Source organism: Carcharodon carcharias, chromosome 11, assembly GCF_017639515.1.
Source record: "Carcharodon carcharias isolate sCarCar2 chromosome 11, sCarCar2.pri, whole genome shotgun sequence".
NCBI classification, from domain to species: domain Eukaryota; kingdom Metazoa; phylum Chordata; class Chondrichthyes; order Lamniformes; family Lamnidae; genus Carcharodon; species Carcharodon carcharias.
This window is the reverse complement of record NC_054477.1, coordinates 67,645,559-67,669,951: the sequence shown is the minus strand read 5'-3', so window position 1 is coordinate 67,669,951 and position 24,393 is coordinate 67,645,559. Positions and strand designations below refer to the sequence as shown.

General features: G+C 38.5%; 1 protein-coding gene across 1 annotated transcript in view; it reads right to left on the bottom strand.

Annotated features, from left to right (window-relative positions):
* Window positions 1-1,723: 1,723 nt before the first annotated feature.
* Window positions 1,724-24,393, bottom strand: part of upf3a (UPF3A regulator of nonsense mediated mRNA decay) — a 47,786-nt gene continuing 25,116 nt past the window's right edge. Inside the window, exons 6-11 of the mRNA XM_041198690.1 lie at window positions 21,152-21,250; window positions 20,696-20,751; window positions 20,431-20,601; window positions 16,400-16,560; window positions 14,748-15,054; window positions 1,724-1,894 (exon numbers count right to left, since the gene is read on the bottom strand). Of these exons, the coding sequence (XP_041054624.1) occupies window positions 1,724-1,894; window positions 14,748-15,054; window positions 16,400-16,560; window positions 20,431-20,601; window positions 20,696-20,751; window positions 21,152-21,250 (965 nt within the window). The remainder of the gene's footprint in view (window positions 1,895-14,747; window positions 15,055-16,399; window positions 16,561-20,430; window positions 20,602-20,695; window positions 20,752-21,151; window positions 21,251-24,393) is intronic.

Sequence of the window (24,393 nt, the reverse complement as noted above, 5' to 3'; positions counted from 1 at the left end):
TAAAAACCTCCCCAGCTTAACAAAATATATATTTTTCAGAGCATAATATACCCACAGGTATGCTAAACTGGAAATGGATGTTCAGTAGCAATTGACATTCCTAAAATCTTGCCTAAAAATTAGATTTTCCAAAAGTTTTTATTTAATTCATTTCTCCATAAACAAATATTTCGTGGAAACAGATTCATCTTCATATCATTTAATTATTTCACAGACACACCTATTCTCATGAATCGAACAAAAATAAGTTAAGTGTCCATTATGGAACAAATAATTTACATATCACATATTTACACCTTAAAACAGCTATGCAATTTAGCTGTCCAATTACAAATTTACTGATAAACAATACCATGTATAGAATGTAATTCCAACAAGAGTAGGAGATGATTGATATTAAAAACAGAATACCAACAAACTTTCAAACAGAATACCTAACTATTTCTAATTTGATAATACAAACTCCATACTGCCAAATGAAATCTAAGAATTACAGGCATTGCATAAAAGCAGCAACCAAGATTCACGATGATGGCACAAGTATTTCTGTAATAAGGGTAATTGTGGAACAATACAGCACAAGATTATCCAACTGAAGTTCAAAAATCACCATTTTTGATGTTTCACAACCACCTTGAAGGTGTTTCAAAATATTAACATGCTTTTAAATAAAGATGGAAATTGTGCTTTTTGTGTGTCTTTTTCCAAATTCGCATGACAAGAGAATCATGAAAATGGAATAATCAGCCAGCTCAAATGCTATTCCATCTTCTACCCTAATCTTTTACCAAAGGCTTAAAATTGATTGTGAATCTTAAACTGAAGTTATATTGCAGCTATTGGTCTCAGACTGATAGTTGTGAAGTGAATCTGCAGCTGTGGGCTAATTATATTGCCAAATGCCTATCCCTGTGGGCTATGATGAGGTCAGTCACAAAGAAGCACCAATGTGCTTGGACAAATAACATAATGTTATGCATTAAGTTTTGAAATGCCCATGTACTTTTAAGGTGCTACTTTACACTAGGTTGAAGTTATAAAATAGCAAATGTGATTAAACCAGTACAAAATGGTACCTCAGTGCTTCAGTATGTTTCACAGCCAGATCAGGATCTGACTCCCGAGTTGTACTGTCACTTCTGCATCAATGAATTTTCACATCATTTCATTTCACATCAACAGGAAAACAACATACCTGTATCCTTTGTGTTCTCATGGGTCAAACATATTGAGAAACGGTCATAGATTTGCTGAATTGGACTCATCATTCCAACCAAGGGCACTCCAATCACATGCATGCAACTTGAGTCAAATCTCATTGTTACCGGTATATTCTAAAAATTACTAATGTTCCATTAGTATCCAAATCTAAATACACATCCTCTACCTGGCCTAATGAAACTATCCAAAATGATTGGTGCTACTATTAGCCACTTCTACCATCAGCAAAGCAGGACGCTACTTCATATAAGTGGTGCAAAAATAAATTTAATTTACTTTATGGTATTTCACTTTACATATAGTCTACCTTTTATCTACTCTACTAAACTGGACGATCTATAGTTGACAAATTGCTAACATTAAATTATAGTGCTTTTATTAATTCCAGATAACTCAAAACAGCACCGAGATGGCTTTTATACATTGTGATGCTTTGTGCACATATCTGTCTTCATGCTGTAACAAGTGTTCTGCTCAACTGATCACCATAATTGGTGCTCCTTCATTCTTCACAACTCTTCTCAGAACAAGCTCCAACAGAGCTATCATCTTCATACTTTCTCTCTATGCTGTCTTCAGTGGATTTACTGCAACAATCATATGCTTTTCCACCAGATCCTAGACGAGTTCGGCAGCGTGCTCCAGGTTGGTACAACTGCATGGCTGGACGGTCCTGTACAACCAAAACCAGAAAAAGTGGTACAGTGCAAAACCCATGTGGCTATATTGAGATATATGTTTATAAGCACTGCATATTACATTTCTTTACAGTGTAACAATGTCATCTCAAGGATAGGAACATGAGAAACTCCATAAGATGGTTCTTTCATGCACGTTATTATTTTGGGAATAAACTGAACTATTAGCAGGGCCATCAAAATTATATTTTGTTGAAGTCATCTATTGATCTGAAGACTAAATTACCAATTAGTCTATGAAAAGAGCAGGAAACCATTTTTTCCAACTTAAATTTTCAGCGTTTTTGCAGCTATGAAGCTCTATATGCATTACCTCTCCATTCCATGGTTTCAAGTATACTCTATGGGATCACTAATTATAGTAACACTTCACCTTATAATAAAATAGGGCAAATGAGGGAATAATTAGATGTTCACTAACATTTCCAGCAGCAAGTACACTTGGGATTTTTATTAGCCAGAAGTGTTGTCAATAAATTCCTAATCTCACTCAATCAAGTTTAATTGTACAGAGAAGTCTTATTTTACAGGACATAATTTTATAAGAATTAATTTTGTGAATTTAGCAATTTTAGACAAACGTTGAAGATTTTTTGCATTGCTTCCTATGGCTAAGAAAACTATCTTCAAAGTTCAAAGCATGCCAGAAGATAGCATGACTTCAAAGCATCACAATTTGTAAAATAAACTGTTTCTTATTATATTGTAAATGACAACAAAATTGTTGAAATCTCAGAATTGATCAGATTTGTAATGAAAAAGGGTAAGTAAATTAAACATTATAGGTTTTAGTTTATTTGACTTTGATGCCACATGATAACATTTGTACGAGTAATTCTAATGTTTGGTGGCTTACCTCTTATTAGAACAGACTAGTAGAGATTTAAATGGCTAGGGGATTTTTCTTAAAGGAAAGACTGCCACGAGAAATGAGTTGGGGAAGGAGTTTCACCTGCTGGTTTGACATCAGGGTGATCCGCCTGTGTGACCTGAACCCATTTTCCTGGATCAGGTTCAACTACATATAAAAGAGCAGACTTTCAGTGGTATCGCCGCTCTTCGGTGCACGTTTACTGCTATGGGGAGGAAAATGACACCATGCAGCCATGGAAAACTCACTGCAGCACATAAAAACGGATTGGGCTAGTTTTAAAAAGGAAAACTTCCCTGATGATATTGAATGTTCCTACCAGCCAAGTAACAGATATTGAGGGTTTCAGAGACATTTGCAAAGCTCTTCTTCCTAATAGTCAAAGAAAATCCTTCCTTCTGTCTCCTGCCTCCACAGCTCTCCTAGAGAGACTTGCATTTATATAGCACCTTTCATGACCACAAGGTGTCTCAAAGTTTACACCCAATGAAGTACTTTTTGAAGCATAGTCACCGTTGCCATGTTGGAAGTAAAGTAACCAATTTGTGCGCAGCAGGCTCCTACAAACAGCAGTATGATAATAACCTGATAATTTAGTAATTTTTTATGATGTTGATTAAGAGATAAATATTGGCCAGGACACTGGGATAACATCGCAGGTTCTTCTTCAAATTAGTGCCATGGGATATTTTATGTCCACCTGAGGAAGCAGACCAGGTACCAGTTTAATGTCTAATCCAAAAGATGATCTCCTTCTTCCTTGTATTGAACAGAAGAAATTGACAGGCAATGGGGTAGGCAGGCAACCAGCAGCTGGAGCAGTGGAGGAAGGATGAAGTTTGTGGTTGATTTTATGTGCATAAATTCAGCGGGAAGCCTCCTTGCCCTAATTTCTTTAATTCTCCTTGCCAGGACAACTTACTTTCATATGGTAATTCATAGAAAATCTTCTTACAAATCTGATCTCATTGCCCAATGCTGCATCCCTAATTTAGTAATATTTTAAATAATGGTTTAAAATATTGTTAATACATGAGCATTTTCTGACTGCCTTAACAATATCCTATGATAAATTGGATAAGTCTTTTCCCCTCCCTGGGAACTTTTCATCAGGTCGGTTGCTGAATTCCCTGCATCATCAACCCAAGATGCCTTATTCTTCACTCCTAGTAACTACCTGACTTTGTGCAAACTACTCCCCGTTCTGATAATGGAAGGTGGCTGCACCAGAGCCATGGAGTGACAGTGGTATTGGTTGGTGCTTGGGGTGGGGAATCTCCCATCGGTACAGGGCTGATGGAATGCTCTGCAGCTCTAGGGTCTGCCCGCCTTTCTCTACCATCCTCTCCGGCCACTGGACCCTTTTCCACTTTGACAGATTTTCCATGCTTCTCTCCTCTATTTGCTAATCTGCTGGAACTATTTCCTCTTCCACTAGATCCATCCTTTGTTTCTTTACTTGTCCCATTACCATCCTCTTTTGCCTCGTGCCATCACTCTTTTTGTAATTTTATCACTCCTGCTCTCCACACTTTCACATACTTTTTCTACACCTCCCTTCCTTTTACTGAGCTTTGCACTTACTTTAAGACTGTTCATCTCTAACATCTTCCAGTTCTGATGAAAAGTAATTGTCCTAAAAAGCTAACTCTGCTTCTCTCTCCACAGGTGCTGCCTGACCTGCTGAATGTTTTGTTTTTTTTTATCTTTCACCTAACCTTCGGTAACGCATTCTAATTTTCTCCCCCCTAGATTAGTGTTCATCTTAATTTCTCCTGTTTATGAAAATGCCTTGTGACATTTGTATATAAAGGTGTTATCTAAATGTACTTTTTGTTGAAAGGCGAGGAGAAAAGTAACTTGAATAATTCATAGGTTTTATTCTTGACCTCTGCTGCTTATACTGTTCATAGAAGGTATATAAGGAGTTTTTGTTCAAATTATAACACTTTTTGATCACACAAAGTTGTGTGGTCAAGTGATTAGCAAAAGAAAGAATGATCATGTCCAATTAATTGTTGAGAGATGAAATAAGCTAAGGAAAGTCAAATGGACTTGAATGTGAGGTAATGTATAATGTGACAGGAAACACTGGTACACAATGAGAAGATGTCTCTTAAAAGAAAATTATTTGAGTGTGACTATTAACCATTTACAAAAAAAACTAATGAATGTGGAACTGTAATGAGCAGTTTAATCCTTTATTAAAGGATACCTCTGATGCTATTCTAAATACTTCAGTGATATCTCTTTTAAGCCATCTCTTTACAAAGCTGAACAACCCAAGATTTACAGTTTTTGTTTAAAATAAGAACTCATTCCACTGACATCAAGGGTATTAGACTCTTCACTGCACTGCTCCAGGGCTCGAATGTCAACCATGACCAAATCTGATCTCAGTATTCACAGTGCAACATTACCAATACAGTATTAGCATGCCAGCCTCTGAATCTCTTTGTTATGCTAATTGCTACTCCAGTTATTGGACAAATTAAGAGCTAAGTCAATTACTTCTTGGTCTCTATTAACTTCATCATTAGTTAACACCAAATAATATGTAGGTTGCCCACATGTACTGTATTTCACACTTAAATCCATACCAAATTTCACCTGTTACTGATTTGTGTTTTTAAATATTTTATATAATTTTGTTTTGTAGGTCTTTGTCTGCTTCCTCATGGTGATGCAAACACCACAATGGATAAACAGGAAGTACTAACCAACATTCATCAAATGGATGAAAGTGAGCTGGAATAATTGTTACATCATTATAGTTCTTGCCTTGTATGACAATGACAGCAGCAGTGCACACATTTTAGAAGAGGAAAGCCAGAAGAGAAAAAGCTGGTACCCATGATACCTGTCCATTTTTTTGGAGTGCAGGAAATCAGGAGTGGGAAGCTCCCACAGGGAATAAAAGATGAAAAGGATAAGCATTAAAAACTTGAAAGGACAGAAAGGAAATGCAATGAGAGTATATGGAGAAAAAACAAACTGAGTACAACCTGTGGGAACAAGAAAGGAGTGAAAGTGAGAGGCTGAGTGGCAGAACTGGGGTAGGGTTACAGAAAGGGTCCAGTTTACAAGGAAAGTACAGGCAGGTACCCATGAATGCCGGAGATCCTGAGCTGAATTAGCCAAGTCATATAGGAGTCTGCAGAAAAAAGAAAGAACCTATACAGAGTAAGCAGCTGTGTCAAGGGAGAAAGGTACTCTTCAAAGGTACCAAAGAAGCTAGTTTCAGTCCCAGAAACTTAGCACAGAAGCAAAATGACATATGGAAGTTGAGAAAAATATTAAGTGAAAAATAAAAGTGAGACAAAATTGCAGGTGGTGGGATACAACTATGATAACCAGGTGATCAATTTGGGATATTGCCTCACCAGCAGTTGATTCAGATAAATGTTTTGGGAGGTGATGGGGGGAAGTTTATAAGTGAACACCACATTGAGTTTTGAGAATCTTCACATACGACTGATGTCTACCAGTACTACCACCACAATTCTGCCCACCCACTTCCATAGCATTTATAGTCTCTCCTGCATGCATGGTACTCTAGCTCTGGGTAAACAACACATCATGTTATACACATCACTATCGATTTTTTTGATTAACAAAATTCCAATCTGTGTGCTGTCTATATCTTTGCTGTGACTGTCTTTTGGTTATTTCTTCTTCTATGTCCTAGTTTCTTACCGCAATAGGGCCACAGTATGTAATCATTATTTTAACTTCCTAAGTAACTTTAGTGGCCTCCTTTCCTCAGTAATCAATACCCCTATATCCTCAGTTTCCTTCAAAATTTACCTGCTTAAATTGGTGATTCTTTATCTGCTTGTTTTGATCCTCACCCCTCAATTCCGGTGAATTATCAAGGTCTGGTACTAGCACATCCACTTCATTGACCTGTGGTGACTCGCAGAAAAAGCCACAGATTACCTACTAGCCTTGCATAATCCCTTCCAAAAGCAGCAATCCTTTTTTCAATTGCTTGATCATCATTCCCCATAACTCTTTCCCATCTATAATATCTGGTAATCTCATCTGGAAACAATACACTTACACATCAGCCACCTGTTTCCCGCAGAACTTGTCCCACTATTGACTTAAAAGCTCTAAATTGTAGTCGACTAGAGAATTCCATTCAGATTTCATCAAGAAATCCAATAAGGAACTCAGAAGAAACTTCCTCACCCAAAGAGTGATAAAGATGTGGAACTCATTACCACAGGGAGTGGTTGAAGCAAACAGTATAGAGGCATTTAAGGAGAAACTAGAGAAGCAACTGAAAGAGTAGGGAATAGATGATTGATAATAGTTTTAGATGAGTAAAGATGGGGGGGCGGGTCAAGTGAGCATAAAGCCAAGCATGGACTGGTTGGGCTGAATGGCACATTTCTGTCCGTTTATCCTGTGTATTTCTCCAGGGGAGAAAGGAGCCATAACCATAACCAGCTTTGACCATACTGCTCAAGGGGGACAGCATTCAGCTATTAGAATTTGGTGATGTGGCTGTGAGAAGGGAAGAGGTAAATGGAAGAATGAAAATTATATTAAATACACGTATGCAACTCCTAACAACCCAACTATCTCAACTTTGCATTATATGGGAAATGCATAGGGTCCCAGTGGAACCAGGTTCTGCCCAAAATTCCTCCTATGCCTAGATAATGCAGTGCTAGAAATAGAAAGAATTTCTAACCAAATCTTTTGATTTGCACTTAAGTATCATTTGCTTTTATTGTGCTGATGATTTTATGGACTTAATCATCTTCTGGTGAAATTCCTGCCTTCACTAATATTTGCAAAATAACTTTAGGTAAATGGCAACTACTTTACATTCAAATCTACTTTTTTTTTTGCTAACATGAATAGACAGGAATTTCAGCTGCTCATCCCTTTCCTGATGAGCACTGCACCACTGATCTAGTTAATGCCTACTCCCTTTCTGATTATGGCTACCTTACTAATTATTCTATTCTTATCCAAATGAACTATTGAGTCAGTTAAAATATCTAAATTTGGTTGCATTGCTCATTACTTACCTCTTATTTTGCGAAGCTGGAGATTTTGCTTACAATAACCACATACATGCAAGTTGGGAAGGATGTTGTGTTTCAGTCAAATTTCTAATAACAAAAACCTAAACATTTTAATAACTTTGCAGAAGTGTCTGACAATCACTTTAAATGTTGCGTAACACTGCCTGCTTGATTAAATAACAGTAGTGTGCAGCCCTGTTAGCACACTGTTGAGTGGCTGCAGCCCTGAGCAGAGGGTGAAAAATGATGAGAAGCTAGCATAAATTAAAGTTAGCCTGCGCTATTTAAAGCCACCTCTTAAAGGAGAAGGCATTTTGGCTGGAGTAGATCCTGGGTGTTGTTGTAAAAATGAGTGACCTGGGGAAAACACAGGAATGCTAGAACATGACAGACGGTGGGCTCCAAGATTTGCTAACACTGTACTGGAGGCCTAGCTGCAGGTGGTGGAGGGCAGGAGAGATGTCATCTATCCACCAGGACCAGGAGGTCCTCCAGACAAACTTTGAGAAGGCATTGGGACCAGTTAGCCACGGCGGTCAATGCCAACAGTCTAGCCAGGAGAATCTGCAGTGCCGCAAATAGGTCAATGACATCAAACTGAGTAATGCAGGTTGAGGGAAGGGATGGGGAACAAGCCTGGCTGTATCCCCTTACCCCCACAGAGAAAACAGTGCTCGGCATTACTGAAATGGCTATGAATGAGGCTGTGGTCAGTAGTGGGGCTGAAACAATCAAAGGTGATGGTTTGTTCATACCTAATCCTTGTCCTACTTACACTTCATCCCACAATTGTTTCTGATTTTCAAACTGCAGGTGGTGTAGGCATGCACGTCTTGCTTTCCCCCATCCTCCCATGACCACAATCTTACCCTTATACCTTTCTCCTTTCAAGTGCCCAAGAACTGCAATCTGGCCAGACAGTGATGGAAGAGAAATCAGGTGGAAGAACAGAAAGACAGTGATGAAGAAGAGACACTGTCACTCACACTCACCCTCACAGCACTAGCTCAGATACTGACATTACATTTACCTTGTACTTGGGCAAGAGTGGGCTGCAACCAGGGCAGGGGCCAAGGGTAACAAAGCTGCCAGCTTGCCAAGGGCAATGGACATAAGTTCTATTGAAAACTTTGCTGAGATGGCCTACAGAGGACAAATAATGAGTACAGACAGTGAAATAGTTGGGTTCATTGGCAGGCCTGCCAGAAAGCCTATGGGCAAAGAGCATGAAGTTGTCCAATACCAACTCGGCGCAGGGGTATGATCAGAGCTTACAGCCCATCCTCTCCAGTTTGGAAATAGTGGTCAATTCCATGAAAACACTTACAGGCCCATCCACAATACAGCGTCTGATGGATGATGTCTCAGCTTCTATGGCAGCTTAAGCAGAAACTATCCAACATCTGGGTGCTGCAGTGGAAGCTCAGACTGAAGTCACGCAAGCTAGGATTGCTAAGGTTCCATCTCTGGAGAGTGGCAGCAGTTCCATGGAGCCCAAACCTGCTGTTATCTCTCAGGATGACAGCATGCGTCCTCCCACCATACATAATTCCACCCCCCCCCACAAATCCCGTGCCTTCGCCGTTGCCCGTCAGCCAGTTATCGCATGCCGAGGTGGTGTGGTCCAACGCCAGTCCTTCTAGGGCTAGAGCTGCTTGAGTTCATCCTGTATGGATTTCCTCAGCCACTGGCGTAACATTGCAGAAGAGCACGAGGGAAGGCAAAGGCACACAGAAGACTAAAGGAATCCACAAGGATGATTAGTTAACTTTCGTATGCAATATAGCATGGTTTGATTTATAAATGTAGTTTGGGATTATTTTTCTTTTGTGGTGGTTTTTATTTTACGACTGTGGCAAAGGGAATGTTTTGGTGGCCAGTAACAGAGGGAAAGCAAGGTGTGGGCCTGTTGGTGAGTGGGTAATTGGTATTGGACTGGTATTACAGTCAGATCCTCGATTACAGAAAATCTGGCTTGAAAGAGGAAGTTGACTCCTCCCTTCTTCAGCTGGTTGTTGTACAGTTGATCTCAAGGGTTATTCTCTCATGATGGGAAGGTTTTTTTTATTCATTCATGGTATTTATTGCCTATCCCTAATTGCCCTTGCACTGCAGACCATCACAAATCTTGACATGTGATCTGCTGAGTACTGCAGGGCTTCTATACTGCAGTCCAGGCTTTAGAAACTTTGTTTAAGCACCTCAATTGTCTGTTCAATCACATTTCATGTGGCAGCACAGCTTTAATTATATGCATGTTGCCCACATGTGCATGGGTTCTGCACTGGAGTCATAAGCCATGTGGCCATAGTCACAAAGTTGTCACTCTCTGGAATCTCACAGTGGCTCAAATGAAGACTATAGCAGATTGCTGCAGAATGAAGGCATCATGACTACTGCCAGGATACTAAGCATTGACCTGCACGATACTCTGTGTACGATTGCATAACATCTGGATGACAAGGGAGTGGGATCCATTCCAGTTGAATTACATGTCAGAGTTGACACATGGCACCCACAAAGCAAAGTGTGTCAGCTCAATGGTACCCTGTACCACGGGAATGCCAGCAATTGTCACAAAGCCAAGTGTTCACTCCATCTGCTTTTCTCTGGCAAGCTCTCGAGTACACAGCCTTAGTGATCTCTCTTATGCAACAGTGGACAATGAATTGGGAGATGTTGCAAATATTGTCTGGTCCAGCCTGGAAGGAGCCAGACGCTTAAACAGTCATCACTACGGCCACCCTCAAAGCCACTCACAATGCTGACTTCATCCAGTTTTGAGGTTGCAGTTGTGTCTCCTGCAGGTTGCAGATTTCAGTGAGGACCTGCTTAGTGAAAATGGAAACATCAGACACACTGTTCTTCAACGAAATCTTGGTAGGGGAACTGCTCCTTGAACACTCTTAGTGAATGTAGCCTCTGGCTCATAACCCATCTTCCCACTCCCTACAGTTTGTCCTGTTCTGTGGTTCCTGTGCTCATTCTCCCTGTCATGACGTAGCCTAAGTGGGAGAGGGGCAATCTACAGCACCCATGTCTGGCGCCAAGTGCCTTACACAGAATCTTGGAATCCTGGACAAAGTCCTTCAGCATGTTCCACACCACTTCAATTTTAAACGACATTGGAAGCTATCAAAGATGTCTATAATTGCAGCAAGAGCCAGTCAAAATCAACCAGCAACTATCCCGAAGTAGTTAATGATCCCTTTAAAAAGCCATGGTTTGCGGCTGGGGGGAGGGGGGGCTTCCTGTTGCTGAACCTGTGTTCAGACGTGCGTGTTTAAGGGATGATGTTAGCTGGAGTGTTGAGTTTCATAATGGCATCGCTGGCATCAGATCAGCATTACATGCTGATTGATGTCACAATCTACCTACTCTGCCTAGTTCCAGTGGACATCCCCTGCCTGCAGCCATTCCCTCCCCAAAACGACATCTGGTGAGGTTAACAACAGAGATATACATGCATGCTGCAGATGCCATTTTGTAGGCAAAACAATACCTGTAGCACCAAAGATCCAGATGCTATGGAGCTGTATTTTGCAGCCATGATGGTGTTTTTAGTAAACAAGAATACAGTGACAAAAGTTACCTACTTATCTCCGAATTCACTACATTTACCTGGAAGCTATAGAAGGTGCAAACTCACACACAGGGGTGGTTTATGCTGTTGAACCCAAAGAAAATATCTAATATAAAAAGCCAAAAATGTAACACCACTGAATTATATTTTTTTTACCAGCATGCAAAAAATGGCTAAAAGATGTCTAAGCAGTTCTATGTTATGCCAACAGTTTTTAGATTTTTATGCTAGATATTTCTTTTGTTTCAACATCATTGGTCATTCCTGTGAGTTGACTTAGTGTCTCCTACAATTCAAGACATGTCATTTTCTGTCCAGTATCTAGATAAATTGTAGTGCAATCTTAACAGGGAACCCTTATTCTTTATACTGGCTTCTGGAAAGTATCACATTCTTTTTTTGAATTTTCCTCTTTTTATGGCTGATGAACTGGATAAATACTCTTACCAATTTAAGACACAGGCTTTAAGCTAATAAATAATACAGTAAACTATATTGTTCAATACACTCCTTGATATATAAAACAATAAAAACCTAACTTGCTTTCACTCTAAGGGTCCTAAAGCAGAAGGCCACTTAATTGCTTAATCTTTCCTGATTAAAGACACAGACAGGTTTAAAAATACAGACAGTTGCTGACTATAAAGTTCACAGACATTCTGGCTAACTGACCCTTAATAGGAATTGCTACTACTAGTCTGTAAGCTAACGTTCCTGCCCACCAAGCTATTAATCACAGTGGGCTTCAGTTAATCAAGAGGCCTGCCTTCTTTTCAAATGATTCAGAAATGGCTGTCAAAATCAGTTACTAATCCCAGATTGAGAGGCTATCCTTTGATGCATATGGTCAGAAGCCTCCAGGGCTCTGCCTTGTTGCATTTCCTACTGTAAGAGTTAAATAGAAGAAAAATGTAAACGGTAAGTTTTTGCAAAGCGAGTAATTTCTGACAATAGTATTAATTATCTGAGATTTGGTAAAACTCAAAAGACAAATCTACAAGACAGCTGTAAGACTGGCCTTGTTATATAGTGCAGCAGTTTAGGCAACGTCAAGAAAAGAGGAACAACAACTGGATACTAATGAGATGCAGCTGCTGAGATGGACATTTGGAGTAATGAGAAAGGACAAGATTAGGAACCAGTACATCAGGAGGTCAGTGAAGATTGTGGATGCATCAAAGAAAGTACCCAAGAAGAGATCGAGATGGTATGGCCACCTGTTGCAGAGAGAGAAAGGAAATGTGGTGAGGTGAGTGATGGACGTAGGAATGCTAGGAAGAAGGAGAACAGGAAGGCCTAAGACCAGATGGAAAGATGTGGTGGCAAGAGACTTAAATGTTACAGGATTGGAAGAGGAATGGAGTAGATGGAGAGGGGTGATCAACCAGCTCCAAGAAAAAAAGAAGCCAAAAGAAGAAGAAAACTGATGAAAGTCCTACTTACTGCACCACCATCGCCCCCCAAACTATCATGCTATAATTCTCATTTGCTTGGTTTGGAAACTCTTAAACATGAGTTTCTACAGCATCAATTATCTGACCAAAACTAATAGTTACCCTGCAATTTCTATGTCTTAGCCAATATTCTATCCAGGAACATAATTCTAATTTGTTCTATAGCCACCAGTCAAAATTTTCCTGAGAATGCAAAGATGTAATACCAAGTGCATTTGTTTCACCTAATACATTAGTAGCATCTTCAAAAGACACAAGCTCCCTTTTGTGGATCCATGCTGACTGTGCTAAACGAGTTACGGATTTTCAAACATTTTCAATCAAACTAATTTGCAATTCTTATACATTATGGTATGCTAAAAAAGTATAAGAGAGACTCCCACAAAGCTATAGAAGTGTCTGGTACCTCTTCTGACCACTCCTGTCCTCACATATGAGGCCTTCCATTTAAACATTTTTTCCCTGATTACTGTGGATCAGGTGTTATGATGAAAACAGTGCCCCACTCTGGGAATACAGGAGTGATTGGGAGATGCCAGCCAATTTCTCTACTCTGAAATTCAAACCATCTAAAATTGAAAGGTTTCTGGAAGCCATCAGAAAAAAAGCAAAACTGAATTTAAATTATACTAAATTTAGTTGAAAAATTAAATTGTGTGTGAGTTAAGACACAGAAAACCTGAAGCAGTTAATTGTTACTTTAAAAAGTGGATTCACGTAACCTATTCATACTTAGACTTATGTATTAATCTGAACATGTTTTGCTCTATAAAAGCAGAATACCTTGAAGAGTATGAAAGAGTGCATGCTATGGCCCCACACACACTTTCTCACTGCTGTACTAAATAGTTTTTTTTCTCTGAGACTGTACATTTTAACTATTTTCTGATTGATTCTTTGTTTTAACTTCTTATAATATACCAGCTTCCTCATTTTCGTCAAATTCTAATTTAATTTGGTTTGTAATTATTTTGAGTTTTAGAAATATGTTTAATGGCACAGACTATTGGAAGCTTTGTTTGTATTTCTTTTGGAATAATTCTTCAAGAGACCCACCTCTTGAAAGCATAAAGTAAAAGTAACATAGAATGCCATGGAAATAAATATGGAACTACCTTTCTAAATCGCCTGTTTTTATCAAGTACATGGTTGAGAGGTAACTGGAGACTTTTGTGCAGTTACAAATACCTTCAATATAGCAACTCCTTAATCAGTTCTCTAAATCCATGTACCAAAAATAACCTGAGGCTTTCTTACTTATAGCAAAAACTTAAAAGCTCAGTTAAAATGCAATTGTTTCATTTTAAGAAATGTTATATTTTGAACACTTGCTATTACCCATCATTTTTCAGAGGCTGATTATTTTAATAAATACTGAACTGAAAATGCTAACATCACAAAGCTTGATATCAGAAATTTCAGTGACATTGGGACAATAGGACTTCACTCTGCTCCTTTTTGTCTCAAAGTGAATTAAATCTTTCAAGTGGCATGAACTTTCACAAACTACTACTTATAACATTATTTCAGTTTTTTTTTATTAACTTTTGAAATGCGAACTCCATTTCTGGAAGCCTATCAATTTTTAAGTCAATGTTTTAAAACGAACACAGTAAAACAAAAATAAACATTTGAAGAACATATTTTTACCCTCTCTTAAATAATAGTTTTAATGTAGTACTTTAAAAAGATACAGTGTATTAAAAAACCACAACACAATACCTGTTAATGCTAGATTTTGTCCATGCTTCAAAAAAAATTTGACGTCTAATTTTACGTGCGTAGTTAATTTTCTGTATTTTAGAACATGGGGCTTGAATATCCACTCCAATTAATGTTGCCAACACCATAGTAGCTTGAAAAAATGGTGACAGGTACCTTATTCCTTATCCGCTCCCTTTTAGATCCCATGTCATCATTTTTGTCTTCTTTACCCAGTTTGTCTATTTTCTCAGTACTGAACATGTAGCTCAGGCTGTCTCCCTTCTTTTCTCTTTCCTGTCCATGTTCTTTCCCTCTTTTTGTTTCTTCTTCTTTTGTTCTCATAGCCCTCTCTTCATAACGCTCTTTTTGCTTTCTGCGCTCATCCTCACGTCGCCTCTGTCGCTCTCGTTCTCGTTCTTTTTCCCTTAATCTTCTTTCCCGTTCCCTCTCCTTACGTTCTCTATCACTGTCACTTGGTTGTCTATGTAAAAAAATTACAAAGTTAGTTTGGTTCCTTTTTCAATGGCTGCATTCAATGGCATATATTTTTAATAATTCTATTAAGGTAGCTAGCAAATCTTAAACAGCATTTCTATCTTTATTTATGGAGCTCAATCTATATAAGTAACTATAAAATCATATTAAAATCCTGAAGACTATTTTTCACTAGTACTTAGTTCTAAAACAATGTGAACCTTCAGCATTGTGAGCAATTTACAGCAGTGAGAAAACTAAAGGATGCATCTATAAATTTTAATGTAACAGTATATTGTAGCCATAACAATAATAGACTGAATGACTGATTAACTAATTGACTTCAATGGAAAGAAAATCAATGTAAACTGTATAATAGGTGGTTGCTTCCATTTTACACCAGCTCTTAAAGTTAAAATTATCCCCTCGGATTCTATAAAAAGTACTTCTAAGAGCTATAAATTCCTAAATACTTCATTTCAGGTCAAAAACTTTCAATTTTAACTTGAAAGAAGATAGATTATGACTAATTGTTGATGGCTAATTGTTAATTGTTTAGCACTTGCTGAAACCTCTCTATTGTGTTTTTTTTGTCTGCAGATCAGTCTATTGACATTAGCAGAGGAGAGTCATTTCCAGATTAGTTGCAAGTAAGCAGAAAACATCAAGTTATTTTATAATTGTAACAGTCTTTTTATATTCATAAAACAAAACATTATCCATCATCTATTTGCCTCCTTTAGAGGGCTAAATTAGTTGTTAAATAATCTTGTTACCTCTTGCATCTACATGTTTTTATGTTAGTGAAAATATCTGCAGCTCTTGTCCTAATCAAATCAGGGCTTTGAGTAAAATGTTTTAATTATATGTAAATGCACATGTACAACATTTATATTGCTACCCTGTAAGACAAACAATGAGAAATAAATGCTAATAAGAAAGTGGTAGAGAAAATACAACAATCAAAGAAATTCTGACCAAATAAAAGCTATAGTTTTTGGTATTAAAGAAAATGTCTAATTCTTCAGCAATTTAAAAACAAACTGCATTTTACAGCTTGTTTTAGAAATGAATGTTGAAATCATAATCATAGTCCATTGTGTGATACATATAAAATCATGCCGGTAATGTTCAATTGATTATACCAACAGCACAAGTGTAAAAGAGTTACTCAAGTAATTGAAGTAATTTTCAGGTTATTTTTCTAGGTAAAATTTTAAAAAGTACATTTGGCATAGATGTCCAATAGTTATGAAAACAAACATCTTTGTGTTCAGTTTCATTAGTGAAGTATCAGAATAGAAAGATTTAACAAGTACAGTTGCATAATAAAAACTGCTGCTGTAACTCACTTATCTTTGGCATCTTTCTGCGTAATCTCTGGCCGTTTTCCTTGCAAGTTTCCTGGACAACATGATTTTTCCCACTTTCCTTTCTCATTGTCACCATCCTCTGCTTTCTCCTTCCATTTGTCGGAGTCCTTTTCCTCCTCTTTATCAGCCTTTTTCAACAACTAAAGATGACAATACAATTTGATGATGTAAAAGGTGGATTATAAAACTGTTATGTGTTGGGGCCATTTTAAGCCTCCTTATCCTCGATTATTTTGGCTCTCATCCCTTAGATCATGTTCATAGGTGAGTGTCAACTCCCCAAACCTTCAATGAAGTGTCTAACCTTACCATGTGTTCTAGGTAACTTTTTAGTGATGACCCAAGAAACAAATGTCAAATCTTGTCTGGCAATTGCTCTTAGGTACTGGACTATTTTACGTTTCCATAAGATTTCAAATCAGCAGAGCATGGCAGTAGGTCTCATCTTTAAAGTTTGAAATATAAAGTAAATTTATACAAAAAACGAACAAGTGAATAATCTAAAAGTCTCTTTGCTACTCTCCAATTTTCTAACTGTCTTTCTTATAAAATCTCTTGCTCCAACTGTTTTTTTATTAAAGGGGAAGGACATTCTACCAATTTCTACTAGAAGTTATCCCTTAGGATTCTATAAAAAGTGGCTCTAAGAGCTACAAATTGCTTATTCTTTACTTTAGGTCAATTACTTTCATTTTTTTTAATTGAAAGAAGCAGGCTCTTCGGTACTAATAAATTTACGATGAAGCATACTGGTTCTTCACATGGTAATACGTAAAATGAGGAAATCAACCGCTGCTTGACACACTAAATGGATAATACTATGTAAATTCATGGAAGATGTAAAGGGCTTCATTGTAAAGGCTGAGATCAAAATCATTCTCAAGGGACATAGCATACAGGTTTGATAGTCACTTTCAGTGTGACCTTTTCAATCACTTCACTCAACTCTTCATCTAGTGAATCAGTAGTTTCTACTGTTATATTTTTCCCATTATCACCTGACGGCAGGTCTAAAAATTAAAAGGGGAGATATGTGTACACTTATCAATGCCTCTTGGTTACCTCTTGTTGCTCTGTTTTCTGCTTCAAAACTGTTGGCTAGAGGCAACTTGGAAGGAGACATTTAATATGGAACTCCTGTGACAGTGTGAAGTTCCAATCACTGGTGTAAATGGTACAATCCACCCAAACTCTAATGTCCTCAGTGCCCAGTCCAAGGCTTTTTCTAACCTTCAGTTCTAAAGCATAAAAAGGAGGAACAGAAAAGACACCAATAAGTGTACGGACATCACTCTTTCCTACAAATAGAATTGGAACCAAGTCAGCAGAATATGCTTTTCTTTGAATCACAGATTTTGGTGAACTGGATAGCTCACTAAATTAGCACACCTCTTTTCATCTCTAGAATTGGAGCTCGATTCCAAAAAGGATGAGATCAGGCTATTCTAGATGTCATTGATAGGAAAAGCCCCTCTTCTCCGATGACAAGGAGACTAATTGAAATGAGCTTGCAGTTCTTGGCAAGTAAAAAATGCATAACAAAACAAAAATGCATAACTCAAAACAGATCCTGAGTTTTGCAACAAGAATACTTGATAAATGCTTCATATTAGGGTTGTTTATCAGTTTCCCAGCCAGGCTTTTTCCATTTATCTTACATTTAACATTTTAATCTCCAACCTAAAAGTTATATTCCTGAAACTAAAAGTTATATTCTAAAACATATGAACTATGAACCAGATTTTGCAACAATAGGCTAAAGTTAAAATCACTTAGTAATGTTTCCTAGCGTTTATTCCATTAATTAAGTTCCAGCATTAAAACACCAACACCCATTACTGTGCTGCCTTTGTCACATATGTCAAGGTGCTGTAACAATAATATGTTTATTTGAACCATGGGGTTTTTAATTTTTTTTGGCATATAAAATTAATATGTATGTTAGATGCAGGCAATGTTTCTTCCACTATTCTATTAAAACAATGTGCCTTACTGCTAATCTCAAACCTAACTGGAGAAAATTTCTTGTGTTACATTTATTCCATTCTGTTGTGCAACTATTGTGGGATAAATGTCACACACAGAGGAATTTCCTACTCTCCTGCAGACATTTTTATTTTCCTTATTAAACAAACAGTTCATTTTGGGGAACAGGCAGAAGCACTTGGTGCTTTCTTTTGGAGTGGACTGCAACTCACGAGATGAAGAGAGCCAACAGGAGATGAAAGTCAGTTAAGCCTGCCCTTCAAGCAGAGAAAATATTAACTTCATCTTCGCTGTGTGGAAAGTGGGTGGGCCAATCTCAGTTTGGATTTCGTGAGGGAAAAGCAGTTGAAAGATTTACCCTAGCTTGCAACTAGTGGAAGAAATCTTCAGTGGTCCTCATAGTTTTATGGCAGAAAGCAGTCAGCAGAGTTAACATGGAAAGCTAGCGGAAGCTAGTTGGGTATCCGTCAGTAACCCAAACAAGGGGATGAGGCATCCGCAGTTATGAGGACTGCAAAGAAAAGGTGGATGGTCACATAGCCCCCATAGAATCGTACCTCGAAGAATAGCTGGAACACTGAAGAGAATTAAAGTGAATTCCAGAGGGTTGTGGCATACCTTTGGGTTGGTTCCAAAAAGAAAGTGAATGAACCTTCAAGATTTTGTAAAATAAGGGAACCCCTGGAGTGGGTGGTGGGTGGGGGGGAAGTAAAAGGTAGAACTGAGTTTATAGCATAAGTCTTCATAAGCTATAGTGTTAAGTTAGTGGTGCTTGTATTTTTCAAGTTCTCTTTATATACCATAAAGTTTGCTTTTGTTTAAAAAAAATCTTGTGGCAGAGTTCTGTCGATTAATTGCTGGATGTTCAGATTTCCTTTTTAAAACTTTAATGGTCCTAACACTATTTCAACTTTACGCCTCTAACTTCTTCACCGCCATGTTCCCTTTCAAGTGATAACCTTGCTCACCTAGTGTTCCTCTGACCCCATACCCCAAATACAAGGAAACAAGCTTCTCCCATATGTTCCAATTTTTTTTTTACATAAAACAAGGTTGTGCATGAAATACAGTTAGAAAATCTTTGAAGAATTTCTTTTAAAGGAATGATTATCAAAATAATCCTGGTCATTGTAGGGCTTTTTAAACACGACTGCTCTATTTTAAATATGGCTGCTACTTTTTCAGGTTAGACCCTGAAACAGTAAAATGAGAAGCAGAGTGAAATTAAATATCCCAATTTTCAAAAAGCATCTTGAAATGCTCAGTGAGTTATCCAGTGAATGAAGCAAAAAAGGGCCAAGGTTTAAGCTTTGCTAATATAGCAAATCATAGCCATGGTGACAATAAGGACACAACAATTGACCTCAGTGGCTCCAAGTTCCTGAGAGGAAATCGGGGTTCATCAATATCTAACAGCCTGGTTTGAAATACCTATATTTACATATCAGTTAGGGATAGGCTCAGCTGTAATGTCTTTGTAGTCAAATAGCTTGCTACCACTCTTGTCAAAGCTTTAAACCTAAAAAGCCACATGAGTGAAGAATCAGAGGAGTGCCAATACCTAGTGAACTGTACACAAGGGGAAATATTCAGCCTTCATATGGAAAGTTACCAAAATGAAAAGAAAACAAGAATCTTGTGACAGTGCAATGATCTATTTCAAGTCAATATTTAAGATTATGATTTAAACATATTGTTGTTTCTTTGCACAAGTTTGTGTATTGCATTAAAATGATTTTTTTCAAATAAAATACATAATTTTCCTACCAATGTACTTATATTAACACTGCAATATAAAAGCGAGTGGGTACTAGTGAGAAGCACAGTTTAACCACTTCAAGAGATGATTTCCCTGTGCTACCAGGGACATTTGCAGCCAGTAGTAAATGTAAATCACAGTGCAACTGACCACAAAACATGGCATATTTTGGTCAATCCGCAATCTTACACACCAAAAGCAGGAGATAGAATATTTTTTTAAAATGCTGGTAAATTGAATAATCTACTATTGCAAAGATATGAACCTTAATTTTTATTTCTTCTTTTCTTTCCTTCTCTGCCAATTTTTTCTGTTTTTCTGCTTCTTTCCTTTTACGCCTTTCTTCCTCCCTACGTTTCCTTTTTTCTTCTTCTCTCAAACGTTTTTTTTCCAGCTCCCTCCTCCTCCTTTCTTCTCTTTTCTCCTCTCTGATTCGCTGGAATGTAATAAGTTTAATTGAATAAAAATACCAATTTTAGGACCAAGTGCTAAAGTTTATAATAAAGACAGTTTAAAAAGTAAAGATCCACCTGTTTTTCAAGCTTCTTGTTTTTAATATACTCCAGAAGTGGTGTGGTTCTCCTGGCTGGGAATAAGGCAGGAATCAAATTTAGTTTTCCAAACCAATCAATTCTACATCACTCCTCTAAAATGAAATACGTTGGCACAGCTTAAAATCATTCCAAGCTATTCATGCAAAACTGTATTGCTATTACATGTCTTAAAGGAGTCTCATCATTAGTACTTCTTTCTAAAAGCATATCAATTCTGATTAATTTCAAAGTCATTAGGTTTTGTTAATTTCTGTTTATTTTTTAAAGAGCAAGTACATCATTAAGGAAGCCATTCTGTTAATTATTGACTGCTGATGCTTTGAATTCACCCAGTTAACATTGTGGAACAGATCTCAAACTGACAATACTGAAGCAAGTGCGATTATGCAGTGGTTCAGTAGTCACAATCGTGACTTTAAAGCAACTGCGCACCTGTGTTCTTGTAGACACGCAGCTGCTTCCAAGTTCTGCTTACACCTTTAAGTTCCTGGCTATAGACATTCTCCAGTGTTAGGAATTGGTCTGTACCCACTAGCAATGCAAAAAACAAAATTTCAGGCTGTACATATAAACCAAGATGTGGAGTAGTTACTGAGCCCAATACTGCAAGGAATCACAATTCACAGAATGGAAGGACGCCATCCAGCCCACTGTGCTTGTGCCAAGCCTACCTCCTTAACTAGAACTATCTACTGTCATTCCATTTTTCTGTCCTTTTTTCCACATTATTTAAAAATACGAATCACAGTTTAACACATATAATTCAAATGATCCAACTGTTAAAGAAACTAGTGAAGCAGAATAAACAAAACTGTGTTCAAAGGTTAAACTGCAATTTTTTAATGATTAGTTTACAACAGATGAATTTATGTATGCAATTAGCAGAATGATAGTGCCAAAGGTCACAGTGGATATCCAAACTGCCAAATTATTCATGAAAAAGGCAACTATTCTTTTCAACATACACAGAGTTGGTTGTCTGGTTTAATGATGATGATTACATCATAATCAGGTCATAGTGGGACATTTGGGTCACAGCTCAACCCATTAGTCCAATATGTGAGAGGCAGATGCAACTATATTTAGGAAGAACTTGCACTTTTCACGACCTTACATTATCCCCCATTGGCACATCCCTTTACAGGCAATGAAGTGTAGTTCCTGTTGTAAAGCGAGCAATGGCAGCAGTCAATCTGTGTACAACAATCTCTCACAAACAGCAATGAAATAAAGACCAGAAAGCCTGGTTTAGTCATGTTGGCTGACAGCTAAACATGAGTGAAGATGCTGGGGTAGCTTTCTCTTCTTCAAATGGTACCATAGGATCTTATTTGTTCACCCAAGAGCAGACAGGGCCTTGTTTTAATGTCTCACCTGAAAGTCAATGCCTTTGACAGTGGGGCATTCTTTCAGTACTTCACTGAAGTGTCAGTCTAAACTAATTGCTCCAGCCTCTGGAATGGAACTTGAAATCTTGATTTTCCAGCTCAGAGATGAGTGCTCCACAGAGCTGACCTCAATAGTATTTAAGTTCTTTTTGGGAAAAACTTTCCCCCATTAGGGGTGGGGGTGGTGGTGGTGCGGGGAGTGCAGGAGCGGGCGCGCCTCCGATCGGCATCCCCAATCTGGCATTTTACGTGGGCAGGCCAATTAAGGCCCGACCAGCATGATGTCCACCAGGAAGCGGGCAGGGGGGATATTCCCTCTGCCGGGAGTGCACTCTTTCACGCATGCGTGAAAAATTTTCCTTGCCATGTCCCCTCATGTGACACTGTCACATGAGTTGGGACATGTCCATAAGTTTTACTGAAACCTTTCTTAAAAATTTAAATACCCTCATGAAATCTCGCCCATGGATGAGGTTTCATGCTTTCTCCGAAGCCCACCAAGGCTCCTGGCTTGCCCACCAATCGTAAGGTTGGATGGGCAGGTCCATTAACGACCTTAATTAGTTTTTCACTGGTCTCAATAGGCCATTGACAGGTCGGCGGGTGGGCAGCTGACTTGGCTGTGCCCCCAATGACCTGAAAATGGAAATGGCGCGGGGTGGTGTTGGGAGATGCTGGTTGAACTCTCCCCCTAAGGAACACTTGAGCTCTTTCTGATATATAGTTGATCCTGGGCAGCCTGTTGTTAAAGATGAGTGCAAAGCATCTCAACTGAGTTTTGATCTGCATGGTTTCAATCTTGACAAGCCAGAATACACAAAGACCTTAGTGTTTGAAAACTAGTCTTCCATCTGATGTTGCCACCTTCTAATGGTGCAAATGCTTAGGAATTGGAAATCCTCAAGGTCTATGATGTTGTCTCAAACTGTCCAATTCTCACAGTTGTAAACTGCTTACAAACTTTAAGCCTGTCTGTGACTTTCAGTTCATGTTCATCCTGTATGGACATTCCCAGAAAGGTGATATTTGAGTAAAGCTTCTTCATCTTTACTGAGGTAGGCTAGTTACTGGACTGAACCAAACTGTGTTTCCTCAATTAACTCAGATGTATGTACTGTGAAAGAAATGCTTGCTGTAAAACAAACTCAAAAATGATGGATAGATTATAGATCATAACTGCAGACGGACAGATGTTGATGAGGGTCTTGCCTAAAGGGTGGGCCAACAGCAACAACACTCATTGCTTCTAATTTTTTTAAAATTGAAATCTTTCTTTCTATCATGAATAGCATGTGCCCTATACCAGAGGCCTGATCTAGTGGCTGATGGAGAAAACATCAAATCCTGTCCCATTAGTTATCACTTATTTGGGCATCCCATCATTTAGCTATAAACTAACACAGGTAAATGTCAGGATTGACAAATATAGTCAGGAGCTTCCACAGTTCATGGCAACTTACAGATAAAGAAGAACAACTGCATTTTGTTTGGATTGAAATCTACTCAGGAAGAACATTGTCTATAATAGTCTTGTGCAAAAGGCTCAGGAGCATCCCAGAAAAGATCTCCCCAACAACAGATAGGATTGAGTTTCCCACAGTCAGAACAATAAGTTTCTACGATTTGACATGGGTATCATATTCAAAACTAACGTAACCAGTTAGATTTCCTATAACTGAGGCAGGGCTTTGACAACCTTAGCTTGGTTGATTGTTTTCTTATTTTGCCAAAATATTCAACTGGAAGAGGGAAAATTTCAGTCATCTGAAAGAGGTTCGGGACCAAGTGGGTTGGAAACAAAGATTGGCAGATTTAACCTCGGGGGGGTGGGGGGGGTGCAGAGAGAGTGTCCCCAGGCGGAAGCGTAGAGGGTGAGTCACCGTGGGGGTGGGGGCAATCCCATGGGTCGTGGAGTTCCTCTTAGAGGCTGTAGTCCCTTTTCGGTGGGGGGTTCCGGGGTGTGGGGATTTGTCAGGGTTGTGGAGGGAGACCTCTGGGTGTCAGGGGGTGGGGGGGGCCTGTGGGATATCTGGGATGTGGTGGGGACTCCTGTGGCGGATCGGTGTGGGTTTGCATAATGGTTATCCAGAAGTTAGAGGAAATTTTAATTCTTCTAACTTTTTCTGGGTAACTATTGGTGTAACCCTGGCGGAACCATCAGAAGTTTGCAATTTAAATTGCAAGAGAAGCTTGCTATCAATCCTTCAGAATGCTGACTTGTCCATCAAGCTGCGTCACACTTCGAGCCCAAAGGTCTTAATGATGAGGCAGAGCAAAGGAAGCAAA